This window comes from Melozone crissalis, unplaced genomic scaffold (assembly GCF_028551555.1).
Source record: "Melozone crissalis strain CALT ecotype California unplaced genomic scaffold, PUWL_Pcris_2 ptg000027l_1, whole genome shotgun sequence".
In the NCBI taxonomy this organism is placed as follows: Eukaryota; Metazoa; Chordata; class Aves; order Passeriformes; family Passerellidae; genus Melozone; species Melozone crissalis.
The window spans coordinates 60,399,959-60,419,640 of record NW_026535805.1 but is presented as its reverse complement, the minus strand read 5'-3'; the positions used below and the strand labels follow the sequence as shown (position 1 = coordinate 60,419,640).

The 19,682-nt window shown below is 40.9% G+C and overlaps 1 protein-coding gene across 2 annotated transcripts in view; it reads left to right on the top strand.

Moving 5' to 3' along the window:
* Positions 1-469: 469 nt before the first annotated feature.
* The window catches only part of LPIN1 (lipin 1), a 46,033-nt gene continuing 26,820 nt past the window's right edge, over positions 470-19,682 (top strand). For both annotated transcript variants that reach the window (XM_054279970.1, XM_054279969.1), the window contains exons 1-6: positions 470-514; positions 10,344-10,544; positions 11,847-11,942; positions 13,140-13,477; positions 13,835-13,954; positions 19,446-19,575. In XM_054279970.1, coding sequence (XP_054135945.1) covers positions 10,353-10,544; positions 11,847-11,942; positions 13,140-13,477; positions 13,835-13,954; positions 19,446-19,575 — 876 coding nt within the window. In that variant the 5' untranslated portion in view covers positions 470-514; positions 10,344-10,352. The remainder of the gene's footprint in view (positions 515-10,343; positions 10,545-11,846; positions 11,943-13,139; positions 13,478-13,834; positions 13,955-19,445; positions 19,576-19,682) is intronic.

Here is a 19,682-nt window from a genome sequence, read left to right as displayed (position 1 = left end):
CATAAAAGGAAATCAGTATCAGGTGGAAAAGCTTTATTTCATCGCATTTATTTAAAGCGATAAAGCGTCTGACGCTGACAGACGTGTTCCTGATGGCGATGAATGCCAGGCTCTGGCAGCCCAAGCGACGCCTATCGCGGCCGTGCCTTTGCTTTGCCTGGGCCGAGCGATTCCCTTTCCCGCTCTCCGTTTTTCCCAGCGAGGAACCTGACTCGCCGGCATCACCCCACACCACAGCACCTCGGCTGCGGGATCACCCCACACGAGCGCGCCACGGCCCCGCCCCGGCCCGCGGCGGCTGCGGCAGCTCTGGCCCCGGCGGGCGGGCGGGGCTGGCCGGGTCGCGCTGTGCCCCCGCTCCGCCGCGCCCTCCCCGGGCCCCGCGCTGCCTCCTCCCGGCCCCTCCTCCGGGGCGGCACCGCCGGCCGGCCCCAGCGGCCCCGCAGCGTCCCGCGGCCGCGGCGCGCACAGAGGCGGCGGCGAGCGGAGCTGCGGCAGCCGGCCCGAGGCAGAGGTGGGTGCCGGGGCTCTGGCGGCCTCTGCGGGAGGAGGGAGGCCCTTCCTCCTCCGGCTGCCCGCGGGCAGGGCAAGCAAGGCCGGGAGCCGCTGAAGGCTGCGGGTCCGTCCGGCCTGGGCATCCCGGCGGGGCTCCGGGCGGCTGCCCGCATCCCCTGCCCGTATCCCTGCCCGCCTTTCCCTGCGGAGCCGCCTGGCTCTGGGCAGTGACAGCTGCGCCCGGCTTGATGGGCGCATCGCGGCTGGACACTGCTTTGTGCGCGGGGTTCGAGGGAAGATGTGATGCTTTCCAGGTGTCCCCTCAGAGGGAGGCACCCTGCGTGGGGATCTCGGGTTTGGGTCCGTCCCCCGCCGAGCTGTGTGAGCTGGTGGTGGCCAGTGCCCTTCTATGTGCTGCTGCTTCCCCTTTGGCTCTAGGAATTTTGCTTCTCTTTGCCTGGCAGCTGTTGATGCAAATCGCTGCATTATGCCCCTGCTTCACTAATACTTTCCCTGAGCCTGAATAACGACAGCAGTAACAGGACCGAGGGATTTAATGACATAGCAGAGCCCGGCTCGCAGCAATGCAATGACCACACGGGAAACTAAACTTTCAGATATTTTGTATTTTTTTTTATGTTAACCTCCCCCAACAGTTTTTATTTTTCTTTTGATTAGAATATCTCTTCTACCTTCAAGAAGCAAAACTAAAAGCAAATGTGTCTGGCGGGGAGGAGACAAAACACTGCAATATTGTTACCCCTGTCAAATAGAGGAATTGTGTAGAGGTAGTATCCCAGTTTAGATATTGCAGACCATCTAGCTGATCATTTGTCTTTTCACACGTAAAGTCATAAGCCTTGATGCATCTTTTGACCTCCTATTTGGCTCCTAGTCTGGAGGGTGTTTAGAAATTGTTTAGAAATGGTTTATTTTCTGGATAGCTTTATTTGTGCCCCTGCCTCTGCTATCTCAGGAAACAAACACTGGTAAATGCTTAGTGTAGACACATAAGGTTTTGTTGTCATCAGCGCACTGTTAGAGGTTAGATAGGTGAACTCCTATTGCAGTAAAATGAACCTGCTTCCATGAAGAGAACTGGAGAAAAACTGGGGAGACAGTAAAGGCAATCAGATGGAAAATGCTCAATATAAATATGTTATGATTTTAGGCATAAAGTCATGGAAATAGCTTCTAATAGTTTTAGATGATATCTGCTTTTCTTATAGCTCCAGGTCAATAACACAGATACAGACTACCTGATAATATCTGCTTACCTGATGTAGTAGGGCCTATTTGTAAGGGAGTTGGTCAAGTTTTAGTCTTTGACTCTTTTCCATACCTGAGCATGTGCAGATGCACAGATTTGTTTATCTGTGAACACACAGTTGAAATACAGTAAAAGCTTACTTTAAACTCTAAAAATGCAGAAAATATAGATTAGATATAGAGTGTAATGAACAAATTTGTTTTCCAATCCTGTTGAGAGAAAGCATGCCAAGTCACATGAAGTGTCTGTATAGAGTAGAACTGCTGCTGTTTTTTCACGCTGATTTGTGTTCCCTCACTGACATCAGAACAGTAGCACAGGACAGCACAATACATGACTTACCATATTTTCTCAGCTACTTCAAAAGTTCTTGGTTTCAAGTATCAGTTTGTACTTTTAAATTTGTTGTAAAGTTTGAACTCCTTTATGCAGGGTCAGTCCAAAGGGGTCCAGTCCTTCTGTACATTCCCTCAAAGTGTTTCCATGAGGAGGGAAGCACTGTACAGTTGGGAAGTTAAGGTGCAGTGAGACCAAGGGAAATGTGGTCTCAAGAAGTCTATGGGAAAGGAGTAGACAAGTCTTGAGATACAATTTCAGAACTGCCTGTAATTTCAAGAGGTGGCCCCTTGTGCTGTGCACTGCTGACTCTTAGTTTCTCTCTTTGTTTGGCAATAGCAATTGTATGGGTATGTGGTGAGTCAGATCATCCCACTGATCTAGCTAGAAATTATTTTTTCTGGCTTTAGTGTTATTTTTCAGGGCTGACAGAAGGGCAAGATTTAGGAGAGTGGGGAGGTTGGTGTGGGGACTGTGGTTGTACCCTTCAGCTGGCCTTGAAAGAATTTTTCCTGGACTCTTGGGTACCAGTTTGATACCCTGACTGTGGGGTTTTGGGGTTTGTTTGAATGTGGGGATTCATTGCAGACAAGTTTTGAGTCTTCAGTTTGAATTTTTGATTTTATCTGCTCTCAAGAAAAGACTCTGTCCTTTACAGGGATGTAATGAAGAATTGCACAGAGCAAAGTTTTAACTAGTTGAAATACAGTGCAATACCAGAACCAGAGGAATAGTCATGTCATATTCAAAGTCCATGTCTGTGAGTGGGTGTTTGGAGGGACAGGCAGCTTGGAAGATAAGTTTGACATTTGATCCATTTGACTCTCTGGCTGTTGTAAGAAGTCACAATTTTTGGCACTGGCCTTTGGTAACTTGGAATAGAAGTCAAGTAGTTCCTAATAGAATTAAGCCCAGAATAATCCCAACCCTGAAATATTCTGGAGGTTTGACTGGCAGGGAGCATAGTGCTCTTTACTCTGGAGTAGAGCCAGCCACACACTGAATTTTGCTTTCTGATGTGGGACATACAAGTGAGCTGCACCTGTCTCCCTACTGACCAGATGTACTGTCAGATCACCTGCAGGAATGTGGTCTGTCCCATGCAGCTGGGACTATGGGGAAGTTTGGAACAAATGTGAGTATAATTGGACTTGGTCAGAGTTTGCCCTCCTAATTACAGAACAACCAAAGTCACACTGCTCAGCAGAGTGCTCTAGAGTTCTCCCTCAGCAACTTGTCCCAACTGGGGTGATGGCTGCTTATGGCTCCCTTTCAGGTCATGTGTCCAGGTTTCCTTTCCCAGGAGAAAGGAATATGCAAGGAGAGTGTTTGTCTGCGTCTCACTTGGGTGAGCTGGGCCTGCTGCAGTTGGGATATAGCAACAGTGGTCAATCTGCCTGCAATGGGAGCTGCACCCTCTGAGATAAAAGCCTCAGTAACTTGCCCAAAGTTATGAGGGGATCTTGGGAAAGTGAAGCTCTAAACTGAAGTCTCCCAAAGTCCCATGCAACGTCTTCATGGCTCCTCTAGAAGAAGTAAACCCAGGCTCTGATTTTACTCTGGAAAATGTACAACTTTGGGGTTCTGCCTGGGCACTCACTCAGAAAGGTAGGGTGGGAATTCGTGGCAGTGACTTTAGGTTGGATTGATATAGGAACTCACAAGTAGTTAAGAAAAAGGCTTTTGAGAGTTCTTAATGATTTTCACTTTCCTACCTGAAATGGCTTAAAATACTAAGGGATTTGAATGTGATGTTCAAACAGCATTAGTGACTTTACCGTGTGTTGACAGCTTACTAACAAACAAAAGTACATATTAAAAAAATAGAATGATAATTATTTACAGCTTTTACAGTTAAGAAGTCAACATTACTATGGCTGTTGCATAGACATGAAGGGCAAAGCTTAATTTTGAAAATATTCATCCAGAGAAACTTCATCTGAAATATTTTCTTATCTTCCCTACCTTTTTATCATGAATCTTTTTTAGAACATAATCTCTGAAACTGTTTTTCATGGTAAGGAATATGTTAATAGTAAAATTCCATTAGCTGCAGTAGAGGGATTAAGTGTTCAGCACTGCAGACAAAACTGAATTGTTTCAGAGTCAAGAATAGAAATACTTGATATGCAGTAAAAGAGTGTTCATAAGCACTAACTTTGAAGTATTATAATTTACTTATTTTTTGTAAATGAATAATTTTATTGAAGGGACCATAGTCTGATTCCCAGATAGTACAGTCTCTCAAGCTTTACATCTTCAAAACAGAAACCAAGGGCAGGTGAGGGGACCAGATGGACCAGGTTTGTAAAATTGTCATAGTTTCGGTGTCTGCAGCAGAGGCGCAGTGATGTATTTTAACTGAACACTGGCCCATCAATTTTTATCTTCCCTTCACCATTTCACAACATATATGGAAGTTCTTAGGAGGAAAGTAGATTTGTTTTGTGCTTATGCCCATCACTTCAGCCATAGACCAGGATCTCATAATCATATCAGGTATTAAAAGTGTAGCTGAAATATTTTTCTGTATCTTTTGTGGGGTTTTTTTTGTTTGTGATATGCTTACCATTGCTGTAAACCTTCCTCTCCCGGCCTACAAAACCAGTCCACAATCATACATAGAGCCTTAGACAAGGGGCTGAAAGATGTTGTGATCTTATTGCAGGGGTTCCATACTGTTGTTTCTTTATCACAAAAGTTTCCTACCTTGGTGTTTCTCCTGGGCAGCTCCTCCAAGCACTGACTCTTTCTTCTTCACAAAACAGCCAACTGACCCCAATTCCCTCCTCAACCAGCCAACCCACTCTTTTATAGCACTCTTCTTCTCATTGGTTACAGCTGTGGCCTGGTAAAGTCAGGCCTGTTCCTAATCTTTGATAATTGGCCCACCTGCAACTCCTAGGGGTAAGATTACTTTATATACTACCTTTATTTTCTTATATTCTATCCCCCCATAGAAAGAGACTTAAATGTTGCCAAAGCTCATTGTTGTTGGTGACCAGACCAGGTAGTACCATCTATTATACAAAGCTCTGTAAAGCTTTAAAAGAAGGTGACTGCTTCTCAACTGGCCATGGAGTAGTGCCCAGTCCATCTTAGCTCCTTAGCTGTGCCTTGGAATTGCTGGGAGAGTGCTTATTGGCTTGAGCCTAAAAGAAACAGATTTTGAAATTTACCAGAAGCAGATTTTGAAATTTAAATAGATTCAGTAGAGATGTCCAGGTTGTAATGGTCAGGTCTGTGATGGGATGTGGGTTGATTTGCTGCCTTGGGCACAGGCAGAGCAACAATGTCTTTCCCAAAGGTTGCAGTTGCTTGTCCTTAAGCCAGTCCCAGCAAATGTTTGTCCTGTTTTCAAAATGTTCTGCATTGGAAATTTCATATCTTCCAGAGGAAGTGTGGTTTACTTTTTAATTACCCTTTCAGCATGCCACCTAAATCAACTGTCTGTTTTTAGAGCATGTTGAATAGCACTTGCATCCCTTAGTGAGTTGGATATGTGTGGATATCTAATCTACTATTCATTAATGTTGTGGCACCTGATGAGACACCAGGTATTGCAAAAGGAAAAAAGTTCCTACAATTTTCAGTGTTTTATTTGAAAATTGCAGTAAAAAAAGATGAAATTGTAAGGGGAGGAGCTGAGCTATGAAAAAATCCCCAGAAAAACAAGCAACCAAATCCATGCCACAAGGGCTACTATTACTGGCTTTTCCAGTGGAATGAGGACATAGTCTGGTGTACCTGTATGAAAGAAGTGGATTATTTAGATAACAGTGTGTTTGATCTTACTGTGGCATCCAGCAGAGTGGGACTTTAAAGAATTATTTATTTTGTTAGGTCAATCTTTGCTAAATTAATAAATCAGTTAATAATAAGGGAGATCACCAGCTATTTACTTTTTACGTATTTTTCCACATGATGATAAATTCTGAAAAGTGGCTGCTGTCTTTAACAATCAAAAGAGTTGGAAATTTTCTAGGCTTTCTGGGAGGTGATGCTAGTTAGATTTACATTTAAAATTATACTAGGAAATACCTTTAATTTTATAATAGATGCAAAATGTAGAGCTGTGAAATGTCTTCTGGCAAAGAACAAAACTCAAACCATTTGAGAATCCTGACAGAAGCAGTACAGACTGTTCTCACTTGCATGCTTAGATCAAAGGATTCTGAATTTTCCCAGCACGAAAAAATATTCTGTGCCATGTCCACTAGCATGGTATGAGAGCAAGAGTTTTACTAAACTGAGTATAATGAACAGGAGGCACTGGGGGTGTAACCCATGATGTAAACTCCTGTTTACTGCTGAAGTTGCAGCTGCCTGGTCAGTAAGTGAAAGACTTCTTGGAGTGGCCAGAGTGAAGCATTGCTCCAAAACCACATCCAGTCCCTCTGGGGTTTGAGGAGTATTGGTTTCCTGGAGTGCTGACATGGCATGGATCAGCTTTATATTCAGAGTACAAACTCACAAACCTCAGACTCCAAGCAATCTCAGCTTTGGTTGGCATGTATAAAAGATAGGATAGAGGGCCTGCAGCCATCAGAGTCTAATTTCTGAACTCTTCTCCATTTTAACTACCGCATCTTTTATTCCCTATTCCCTACATTTGAAAAATAAACCCATTTTTGTAGGTTTCTTGGGGAACTGGGGTTTGTGTGATCAGTCTCCCAGTCTGTCTTTGAATTCCACAATGACTTTGTTGCACATGCCAGGTCCAGCCCAGCTTGAGAGGAATGTCCACTACCAGCTCACAGGTGGAATGTGACACTTTTGTGAAGTGTAAGGGATAAGAGATTTCCACTGTATGGAAGCAAGCTGTGCTGAGCTGTTTGGCCTCAGAGCTTGTGGATGCTGTCCAACTTTTCTAATTTGTGAGTATGAAAATAATCTTTGTGTCCAACGACAGGGCAGGCAGAGTAGCTAAGACTTCTTGTGAGCAAGAATAGTTGCAAAATGATCTGTTTAGGATTTTAGGAGCCCAGCTAGTGTAACTTGTGAAGAGGATGTGTGAGTCCTCATGTTTGGATTGTCTGCCCAGAACTCTCCCAGACAGTGGGGGCTTATAATAAAGACTGTCCCAGCAGCTCCTTCTCTGCCAAGGGAGTCATGGCTGTTTTGCACCTAGAAGTTTTGTTACTTCAGCAGACCAAGCATTAACTGGGGTGAACTGTGCTGTGGAATTTAGACCCCAGCTGTAGCTGTATTTGCATTTAATTTAGCTCCATAAGAAATGTGTTTGTTTTTGTGCTTTAGGTTGGAAAAATCACCAGTAAAAACTGAAGTATTTTTCCACAGCAAAGGGGTAATTTTAAAAGTTTGCTTATGTCTGTCACCCTGGAGGCTGAACTTTGATTTGTGCCTGTGTTATACCAACTTTTTTAAGAGTTCACGCCAAGGCAGTTAGGGGGCTAAGACCTTATGACTTAGAAGCAGAGGCCAAGAGAATTAGTTTTATTTATTCTTCAGAACACTCAGTTACTTTTTGGGGGGTATAGAGGAAACAGCTGGGATATTAGAAGCGCACAGTGGTAGGACAAGAGGCAGTGGCACAAGCTGCTACAAGGGAAATTCAGGTTAGGTATCATGAAGAAAAGGGATACATAGGATCAGGAGAGCAGAAAGGCTGAGAAACCTCCATCCTGAAGACACTGAGGACTCTGCAGGACCAAGGCTGTGGGCAGCCTTGGGCAGATGTTTGGACCAGGTGACCTTTAGAGGTCTGTTCCAGCCTGTTCTGTGACACAGCATAGGGTGTGGTGTGAGTTTCAAGTGCTGTTCCCTGTGAAACAGCTTGCCACTAGATTTGCATTCAGGAAGGTGATGTTTCTAGTGTATAACAGGAGCCCAGAAGTGCTGATTCCAGTTCAGTGCTGGAGAAAGGAATATAATTGCCATGAAGTTTTTGTGTATTGGTTTTTCAGTAGGTGGCACTTTCTGGATGCCTGAATTGAGGGCTGTGCAGAAACAGCCCTCACTTCTCCAAACACTATGTAGGGATTATTCTTCCATTAGTAAACATCTGTCCTGCTTTTGGCTGAGATAGAGGTTTCTTTCTAGTAGCTGGTATAGTGCTGTTTGGGATTTAGGATGAGAATAACGTTGGTAACACACTGCTGGTTTAGGTGTTGCTGAGCAGTGCTTACACCGTGTCAAGGATTTTTGGTGGCTTGTGCCCTGCCAGTGGCAGGGCTGGAGGAGCCAGCTTGAGAAATTGTGAGGGGACACAGCCAGGGCAGGTGATCCCAGCTGGCCAAAGTGATATTCCATACTGTAGACCATCATGCTCAGAATATAAACTGGAGGAGGAAACTGGCCATGGGCTGCTGCTTGTGGAATGGCTGGGAGCTGATCAGTGGGTGGTGAGCAATTGCACTGGACATCACTTGCTCTGTATGTTGAAATTCCTTTGTTCTTTTTATTATCATTTATTATTACAATTTCTATTACTTTCTCTCCTTTCTGTCCCATTAACTGTCTTTATTTCAGCCCATGAAGTTTATCACTTTCACTTTTCTGGTTCCCTCACCCATCCTGCCCAGGATGGGGAATTGTTGTGAGTGAGTGGCTGTGCAGTGCTTTGTTGCTGCCTGGAGTTAAACCACGACAGCATCTTGTACACTGAATACTTAGACAATTGGGAAAAAAAATAATTTAAAAAACCAGATTTTTTTAAAGTTAGTGCCTAGTTTTAGTCTTCATCTTTTTGTGGTTTCATTCCCCAGCTGTCAGATGGGGAAACCGTGATTGCTTTTCAGGGACAGTGTAGTGATGACTACCATAAATAATTCTTCCTTCAGAGCACAGTTTGTGTCCTGACCCGTGTATTGCAACAGAAGCAGAGAAGCAAAGCCTCAGTCCACACAAAGTAGAGGGACTTTTGAAAAAAAACAGAGGTGTACATTAGTTAATCAGAACAGCAATGCATGGAAGAAAATTGCCTTAATTGTAGCATTTCCTAAATTTCTTATTTTTTTTACTCTAGTGCTTTCATGGTATTCTTTAAATGGTCTTTTGTTTATCACTGTAAATCACAGTTACATTTGGAGCCATTTTACAGCATCTCATACATCTTTTTTGTTGTTTATGAAGGGACACAGCTGAAAGAGTGTCTATTGTAGCAGATGCTGATGCTGTGCAGTGGCTGTCTCAGGCTCTGAGCTCAGTTCTGTTCTCATTACCCTCAATGGGAGGGAGTTTCAGCATTGCCTGCCCTGCAACTGTTACTTTTGTTGATGTCCAGGTGCTGTAGTACAGCCTAGCAAAGAACTTGTGTGTGAGTCTTATGCTCTATCCTGTGTGCACAAGGACTTTGATGAAACTAGTGTCTTGGAATCTGCAAGAGGGGCTGGAAAAATAGTGAAAACAATAGACACTGGAAGTGTTTAAAACCTATGCTGTTCAGGAAGGTATCTGCTTAAATTCACCCATATTTTGAGAGCCACTGAAAGACTTTCTTATCTTTTAAACATGTCTAAATATGCATTTTAGTAATTTCTGGGGAGCTAAATATATTGAATAGGACATGTATTAATAATGTGGAAGCAGCAAACAATGCTAAATAAATGTAGGAGCAGGGGAAGTAAAGCAAAGCACTTCAACCATCAACATAAGTGTAATTTTTAATAAAACTGCAGATATTGTTTAAAAAGGCTGTTTGAAACAAGAACAGTAAAGTTGAATTAGGAAACAGTGTTCAACCTTAATGCATAACTTATATCTGAATGCATTATAATAACCTTTTAATGGGAGAAATTGCTGTAAGATGAGAAAATAGACTTTGCCTTTAGTGTGGTGCAAAATTAGATATGCTCAAAGCTATTCACTTGCCCTTCATTTAAAAGCCTGTGGAAATACACAAAAAGAGTATTTCTGGTGTTGAGGCCACAATAAATGTTAGGAGGAGATGTTATTCTGGGAGTAATGTTTTTCTCCTCAGAAATAACTGGAGTCATTTGAGCTTCAGAGTCTCAAAGTTTGACAGTGGTTTTGAATTGAACTGATTTTAATGAACTTTTGAAAGTTGTTACAATTTTCTGACTTAAGAGGTCCCTTTTGTGTTTCAATAGCTCTCTACAAACATGCTGTGAATAAATTAGGTGGGGAATTCTGATTCTGTGCAAAATTGTTAATTTGTGAAACAGGAGAATACCCCACTGCAGGATTCTCTATCTCTTAAATGTCTCCAGAATATAAAGCAGGGATCAAAATCCAATTTGTCGCACCTTTTGCCTTTCAGGTCCAAACCATGAATTACGTTGGGCAGTTAGCAGGACAAGTGTTTGTGACTGTGAAGGAGCTCTATAAGGGTCTAAACCCAGCCACACTGTCAGGATGTATAGATATAATTGTGGTACGTCAGCCAGACGGAAATCTGCAGTGTTCCCCTTTCCACGTTCGCTTCGGGAAAATGGGAGTTCTGCGCTCCAGGGAGAAAGTGGTAAGAAAACGTGACAGTTTTTATATGTCCTGTCTGTGAGTTAACTGTAATAGCATGGAAGTTACTGAAGTTCTTTGGTCTGCTAGTTGAGGTTTTCTTTAGACACCCTTTATAAAGAGCCTGAATTAAGACAAGCTTCAGTTAAAATGGTTGTTACTGATTCTTGCAGTTCAGAGCATAATTTGTAAGACATTGGCTATAATAAAAAGCAGAACTAGACATGAAATTTATAATATTTATGTTTAATAAAGCAAAATTTCAAATGTGCTAATTTGAAACTGTACTAGATTTCATTAGTGACTCACTGAAACCCCTTTTTTAGTTCAATGATATGTTCAATGATAGTTCCAAAAAGGGAGATATTAGTGAAGTAGTATTTTCAGATAATAGAACCTTGAGGTTAATTGAAGCTAGAAAAAAACAGTGAGGATCTTGAAATAAAAGTAACTAGGCTGAGTGGCCTGCTAGTGTATCAGATGTGAAGTTACCAGTGTGACAGATTATTTTAGAAAGTAATTTTTCACTCAGTAGAGTCTAGGTTCTAATGTGGCTAGAATTTTCAGCAGAAAGATCCTAAAGTCAGCATGGATATTGTTCAATTCTTACTTAGATCAGAAAGAAATCCCAATATTTAGAATTGGTAAATGCTGAAAGACATTACTGTGCCAGCGATGTACTGTGTCCTGAAATAGACTTGTAGATTTGTGCAAGTCTCCAAAAAATTTACAGTGAAAATGGAGTTACTGGCAAGCATGGTTATAGTCAAAGAGAGAGATCTTCCTGAGAAGAAATGGAGATAGTTAGGGCTGTACAGTGATATGATAAATGTGTGTAAGGAATTTTACATTCAGGAATTGAATGTAGAGTTATTTTTCTCATTTGTGCTTCTCATAGTGTAAAGAGAAGTCTCTTTAAGGAATTTGAAAGACAACATAATAAGATAACATATTAATTTGCATTTGGAAGTACTTCTAGCACAATTAAAAAATAGTCTATGAATTTAAGGAGCAAATAGATTTGTTTGGCAAATGAAGTATTCAGAATTGCATTTAAAAAGATTCAGAACTTTATGTATTGACTATAAACCTCTCTGAGTAGAGGAGCAAGGTATCAATGAGCTGAACAAGTTGGAAAAACATTTTTGTAATTGATTGCTTTGTGAAGGAGTACTGAAAGAAAAAGAGTAGGTCAATATTTCCTTTTTAGTGTAATGTTTCCTACACTTCCCTGAGAAGCATTTGCCCAGTGCCAGCAGTAGGACTAACTTTCTTTTCATATAGGAATGTATTTATTTCTTTCCAGGTTGATATAGAAATTAATGGAGAGGCTGTAGATTTGCACATGAAACTGGGAGACAATGGGGAGGCCTTTTTTGTGCAGGAGACAGATAATGATCAGGTAAGAGTGAAAATTACTTTTAATTCATTAAAAATCTGATGCTGGCTCTTCAAAGTCAGTTTTGATTTAACAATCTTGTTGAAAAATATGCTTTTATCCATTTTATAGTTTTGAAAGTTTCTGGAAAATATTCTGCTATGGAAATTTAATGCTTTGCTGTTACTTTAGGGCTTTTTTTAATTTCTGAGATTTGAAAAAGCTGAAGATAATCACATGAGTGAAAAGTAAATAATTTGCATGCCAGTGTGTGAACAGAAATGGCAACGACAGAGTTCACATGCTTCAAAGTTGTGTGCAAGAGATTAATGTCCAGGAACCTGTTTTTTTCAGAAATCTTTAATTTGAACATATGCACCAGAGTGCCAGTAAAAGTGCACATGCTCTGTAAACATCTGTGCACACATTAATTCTGGTGCTCCTCATAAACATGATCTCACAATTATTATTCATGTGGGGCTATATTTAAATGAGAATATCTGCTGTTGAGCTGTGGTTAAATACTGGTCCAAATCAATTATGGTCACAGTAACTTTGAGTAGTCCACATGTAATGTAATGTAAAAAAACTTTTGCAGGCATTTTTCTTCATATATCCCAAATAATTTTTTTCACTGTCTGGAGTGGATGAGTATTCAAATTTCTGTGCTGAGTATGATATTATCAGTTTCAGGTGAGATTTTGTGAATGTGCATCTCTGTACTTTTAAAATTTTTGTGTGTTGAGTTATTTGGTGACTGAAAACTGCTGGAAATACTTCCATGAATATCTAGAGATGTATATATATGATTGAATAGTAGGGTGTTTGTGTGGCCTAATTACAAACCATTGACCTTTCTGACTGCTGTCATCTGTGTTGTGAAGGGGAATTGTATTTTACAAAATGTTCAGGTTCTAAACTAAGATTTTGTTTCTGCTCTGTACCTTACATAAGGTGGACAGAAATGTATGCTGTAACCTGGCCATATTAGATGCTCAGAGGATGCTGTATTAAGAGTATTGTCCCTGGTTTGTCTAAGGAGATGCAGCTATGGAACAACTTCCATATGCCATAGGAGCATAATGAGCATCCAATGTCAAATCCTTGTTATTTTTCCGAGGAGTAAATGACTAAAATTTTGGTAATTTGTGCGTAGGTTGCTGGTTGTATGAGTGGTGAAAGAGCTAGCATGTTTTATGATTTGAATTTTTTCCTTTTCAGGAGGTGATTCCTTATCATCTCTCCACATCTCCCATTCTGTCTGAGGGGACTGCCTTAATGGAATCCCAGCTGAAGTGGAATTCCATAGACAGGATACGAAACCTGGACACCAATGCATCCTCACAAGTCCCACCCCAAGCCCATGGATCCCAGCCTTCTACTGAAACATCTCCAGTCTGTAGCTCTGTGAAAAAAAGGAGGAAGAAGAGGAGGAAGTCAACTCATAAAATAGACAGCTTAAAAAGAGAAGACACACATGGGGACACATCAGAAGATGAAGACATGTTTCCCATAGAGATTAGCTCTGAGGAAGAAAAAGAGCCATTGGATAATTCAAGGTATCATAGTGGAATTGAGATATTTAATGAAAACCTGGGTTAATGTTCCAGTCCATGCCTTCTAGCAGTAATTTCTAAGTCAGGACATATGGCTGATGAAGGTGTTACTTGAAAAATAAAGCTTTAGGCTAGAAAGATATTGGGAGTGTTAGTAATTAAAGTAATGAAAATGACATTAAAAACATAAGAATTCTCTGTGGTGTTGTGAACTAGATGGTTTGAATCAGATAACATTTCTTTATCTCCTTTTAGCTCAGGTTGTACTAACTTTTCTCTGCCATAGGGTTTGTTAGCTGAGGTCTATGAAAATTCAGTAACCAAATGTTTTTTAAATGTCACTTCTTTCCCCCTGTTTAGGATCCCTGTTCCAGATGTGTTTGTTGATGATGTATCTGACACAAAGGCTCCTGCAGTTTCTGTGCTTTCTCAGTCTGCACCTTACGCTCATTCAGATGGAGAATGGTCACCTCTAAAAAGGTACTTTTTTCTGATAGTACAGTTCCAGATATTACCCTTATTCTAATTTTTCCATTAGTGTCTTCTATGCAAGTACTATATGAAGTCTCACTAAAGATTTGGATATCAAACATGGTCAGTGACCATTATTAGATGAGTACTTCTGCATTTTCAATAAGATAGCCTACCAAAACATCGGGTTGGCTTTGTCCTGGATACAGCAAATGCATACATAAAAATGCAGGGCCATAAATTCTGAAGAATATTTTTGTCTGTTAATGTCACTGTTGGCATATTAATACTGTAGAGAGGAGTTATGTTTTATGCAATCTGAATGTTTGCCTGATGCACACACTCTGTAAGGGCTTCAGTGAATGTAGGTTTATAAGTCTTCAGTATTTCAAGTGTAATCCTTTTAAAAATTTCCCAGGATAGGAGTTAAAGATATTTTTGTTAATGAATATGAGTGTTTCATGTTGCTTTTAATATAGATTTGATATGTTTACTGTGTGAAAAGAACATATACAGTAATTTGCTTACTTTTTCCTGTATGTGTATTTATATGCATGTGAATACCTTTCATGTCAAAACAGAGCAGTTTGGACCTTCCTTTTTGTGTCTGTCAAAAAGGGAAAGTTTTTGCTCAATGCATTGCACTATAGTTCCAGTTAGGTCTGTGTGTGTGTGCCCCATGCACATGTGCTCCACATCCCCCATGCAGACTGCTGGAGTGCAACAATATTCACAAGACCTTGTCCTAACAAGTCTTACCTCAATATCCTGCCTCTGTAGTTGAGGGGCAGAGGAAGGGAGTGTGGGGAGATTATTTCAGGGCAATGGCTAAATGGAACTGCTTTGAATTGCATTCTGGAAGAAACATTGTCCAGTGCCTGTAAAGCTTAATGTGATTGGCATCACCAGGCTGCTGATAGCATTTGTCAATACCCTGCCCTTTTGATGGCTTTTGGAACTGTGTGTTCTGTTTGTTTCTTGATTGTAGTATCCTGGGTTTTGAAAACTCTCAATGTAAAGTCAGCATTTGTGTAACTAATACACAAAGAGTTTGTTAACTGGCCCTTGTGAGTATAATGACACCCTGTCTGTCTTTCTCCCCACATGCTCTGCTGCCCAGTAAGGCCATAGATTGTAAAGGGCAAACCACTCTCCTCACTGTTCCAGCAGATGGAGGCCTATCTAACTCTTGTCCTCAACAATCTTCTCACTTTTCTCTTCCAGACAGGTAGAACAGTTGTCCTCCCTCTTTTCTGGGCTGCTTTTTAATGCTTTTAACACTTTATTGCATTTTTGCCACATTAAGACTATGTGAACTGCTGTTGTATTTATAGCTGTACTTATTGCTAACCTGGACATTTGAAAGTGACATTGGAAACCACTTTCTCTGCTTGCTTCTTTGTGTGCATTGAGTAGCAGTAATGATGAACCATGTAGTACCTTGATGAACCATCCATTGAGAGAATGGCTGAAGCACAATTATGTCAGTGAAAGCCTGGGTTAAAAATCAAGTTTATTAAGATGATAAAACCCCCCAAAAGGAAGAACTTAGTGAATTCATTCCTCTGAAGACTGACATTTCCACATATCTTTTAACAATCAGTGTATATTTTGATGACATTTTTATCCTATGGTTTTCCTGAGTTGTTTGCTTGTGCATAGATTCCTGAAAGCAAAACAAAAACCTCAAAGAATAAGTGAGCAATAAAAAATGCAAACCTTGTAATGGGAGGAGCCCCGTGCCAAAAGAAAACCCTCTCTAGGCCTTTGCAGTAGTGTAGGATTCCTCTTTTCCACAGAGCTAAAAGTGGATACAGAGGCTTTCTGTGTTATTTTAAATTCAAGAAGTCTCAGGATTCTGCAGTCAAGCTCTTTCACTCCATTAAGTCAGTGGAGAGAGGTCACAGAAACGTTAAAAATTTAAAGTAGTAGAATATGACCTCTACAATTCTCCATTAATGCTGGGAAAGCTTTGAGTAATACATCAGGCTAAATTACTCATTGCTTATATCAACATAGTTGCCATACTAGGTGCCTAAAGCTGTATCAAAATTGATAATCTTGAGGTTTTCCCAGTTTCTAGGTCTGCCTTCTTTAACCTGACCATGTTGCAGCACCAAGTCAAAGTGAGATCCTGGGATGTTCAAAACTGTTCTCCGTAGCATGTTCTCATGACAAGGAAGGGCAGGAGCACAGGTTAGGATGGAGCAGTGCTGTGCTCTGGGTGGCTTAATGAACTTTGTTCTGGAATTCAACTGTCTCACAGACTAGACAGACATTTAAAGTGCTGTAGCAACTTGTCTGATTGAGGCTCTGTGTTTGCAGCTGTTGAAATAAGAAATGCTTGGTGGGTCTTTCAGCAATTTTTTTTCCCTTTGTGAAGTAAGGAATGCTATTATGGCCACCTAAGAGGTGCTTCACAGGCTCTCAGTCATTGCTGTGACATGTGCATGATGTAGGCCTCTTTCCTTCTGATCATCTTTTATCACAGGTACCATTTGTCACACAAGACTGGGCTTTTTCTCAGGTCATATTGCTGCTTTTTCAGGTATCTCTTTGCTTCCAGTGCAAAACACTGCAAAGATCATCGTAGTCTATTACTGCAGAACTGCCAACTACAGGCCATGTTCCTTGTTCTTTGTCATTAGATTAGATTAAGTGCAATAATAGCTGTTAAAGAATATATAGGACTGTGATACAAATATTCAGCATCTGTGGGATGTGAATCAGAGATGCTGATCTAAATACCTGAAGTTTCCCTTCCTTCTTGTGCACTGTTGACAGGATGGGTGGCTCTGGTTTGATCTGCAGTATCTCAGCAATCTGTGCTGAGGCAAGGCAAGGCAATTTCAGCTGGGCTGAGTCAGTGCATAACTTAAGGACACAGGAACTGCAAGACACAGTTCAGCCCAAGGCAAACCCAGACCATTGGGCAGCAGTTGCAGCAAGAACCTTCACAGAGCAGAGCTCTGCTGCTTTAACATACCCACATGTGTGAGTGCTTTAAATACCCAAGTGCATTTCTGTACTTTCATTGTCTGAGATTAGAAATCACAGTGCTGAGTAACAGCTCGGGCTCTTCCCCACTCAGCTGTGTATAAGGGAACTGTATTTTCAGGGAAAATTATGGAGAAGACCATGTTTCTTCCACCCCAAATCTGTTTCTTACTGCAAAGTGCAGAGGTTCTACCCAAGCTGAAGCAATAGCTCTGTTCTCTCAGGGTGTCTGAGTAAGTGAGCTTGGGCTGAACAAAGACAGATTGGAGTTTTTTCTAGTTAAATAATAGGTATCTTGGAGGTTAAAATGTTTTGTAGTGCACAGGTTAAGAAAGATATGAAGTGACAAGGCTTCTTTAAACCTAGATATTTTAGGCTTAAAGCAGCAGTAGGAGCATTAATGCCTACTGAGATTTTCTGAAGTGCGCAGGCTACTGATTTCCCAGGTTTCAATGGCCTCTAAATATGGAACATACTGCAAATCCTACAAACTTTTCAGTGGAAGATTTAGAAGTTGCTTAAAAACCCACTAGGCAATTTTTTAATCCTTAGAGCTTGAAAATACTTCTAAAATTACATTGTATTGATTCCTTCGTCTGTCAAATTATAGGTTATACCCTGAGGACGGATAAGAAATCGAAATTCTTAGGCCCTAAAAAGATGGCTTATAAATTTTATAATTTAATTAGGTAACATAAATATCTGTAGCTAAAATGTCCTAGTGTCTGTCCATATTCAAAGCGTATTTTACTGCATAGTTGAAAACAGTGAATACTGTAGATAATTAAGTTGCTGTTATTTCAGATGTGAATGTGAAGTAATTTTGGTGTGAACAGTGAATTCCCTGCCAGCTGGCTCTACAGAACATTGAAAAAGGGAAACTTCCTAACACCTTCTAGTAGCTAAGAAGGGGAGAGCTTTTCACTCGGGCATGTAGGGACAGGACAAGGAGCAATGGCTTTGAGCTGAAAGCTTGGACTTTTGGCAAGAAATTCTTCACTGTGAAGGTGTTGAGGCGCTGGAACAAGTTGCCATGAAAATTTGTGGCTACCTCATCCCTGGAAGCGTTCAAGGCCAGGCTGGATGGGGCTTTGAGCAACCTGGTTTCATGGCAGGGTGATGAGACTAGATATAATGAAGACATAACAAACCATTCTATGATTTTACCTTTACATAAATTCCTCATGTTTGATTTATTCTTTATCTTTTTCTGAATATACTGAATATCCACACCAGTTTGGCTTTTTCATAGAACTGTAGAATCACAGAATGATTTAGGTTGGAAGGGACCTTAAAGATTATCTCGTTCCAACCCTCCTGCTATGGGCAGGGACATCTTCCACTAGGCCAGGTTGTTCAGAGCCCCATTCAGTCTGGTCTTCAGGGATGGGAAGTTTATAGCTTCTCTGGGCAACCTGTTCCAGTTCCTCACCACCCTCTCAGATTTTTGTCCACAAAAACCCTCAAGTAATTCTTCCCAGGGCTGCTCTCAGTCCATTCTCTGCCCAGCCTGTATTGGGATTGTCTCGTCTCACGCATAGCGCCATGCACTTGGCCTTGTTGAACTTCATGGAGTTAGGCACTTCATGAGATGGAAGCCTTTTGTTTTTAAAAATGAAAGTAACTCAATCTGCATCTTTGATTTAGGAATGTTGTGGATTCTTTTGCTGCTTTTTGTTTTTAAATCAGGATTGGATGAGTATGCCGAGACAGGTTATGGCTCAGATAAAAAATGTAGGCTTTGTTCAGGAGGTTCTGGGGGAGATTCTATGACCTGTGTTATGCAGAAAGGCAGAGCAGATAATCTGAATTTTTCCTTCTGTCCTTGAAATCAGTGATTCATTATTTATTAATGACTGACTTGACATCACGTTCTTGATTTGACCACATTAAAAATATGCTATAAGCTGATAATTCACTAATTAATTTATAAATATTTATTATCAAGTAATTATCAAAACAAACTGTTGAATGTTTCAGCTGAAAGGGCTCAAATTCTTTCTGTAGCTCTGCTGCTTATTTCCTTATAAACATCCATCCAATGATTGAGCTGAACAAGTTAGAAAGGAGTCAACTGGATTTCTGAGATTAAAGTATTACTTAGTCAGGATAAGATGTCTTGTGGATGTGAGTAATTTCTGCACTTTGCATACATTATTCATTGCTGCTGCTGCTGGCATCACCTCCATTCTTTTTACCATGCAGAAAACGAAAAACCTCCTGAAATCAGGTCCAGTGTTCTTGATTTATCTCTTTCAGCTTCTCAAATACTACTTCTCTGACAGCACTTACTGAAAAGGGGATGAGACCTCCGAATGTCAGTGTAAGAGGATTGTGAACTTTTAAACTATTTTTTCTATGCTTTCATACCTTCAGTTGGCACTTGATTATTTCAGTCTTTCAGTCTTCAATTCCTTGTATTGGTGGGCATCAATTTGGAAGGCACTCAGTGCTTTGTGGTTACTTTTGCTTTTGTGACATTCTTTGTTTGTTTTTTCTTTAGCCCATCAGATTCACGTCCTCCTACTCCTCAAAGTGACTCAGAATTAGTCAGTAAACCTACAGACAGAAGTGGACTGAAGGATAATCCCCACATGCACTGGGCATGGGGAGAGCTACCCCAGGCTGCAAAGGTATCCAACATAAGTTGTTGAATTCCTGCTAGCATCTCTCGTGCTTTAATACGGCTTGTATGCTTAATCTACTGCAGACTGATGAAGAGGAAATGGATCCTGGTTTT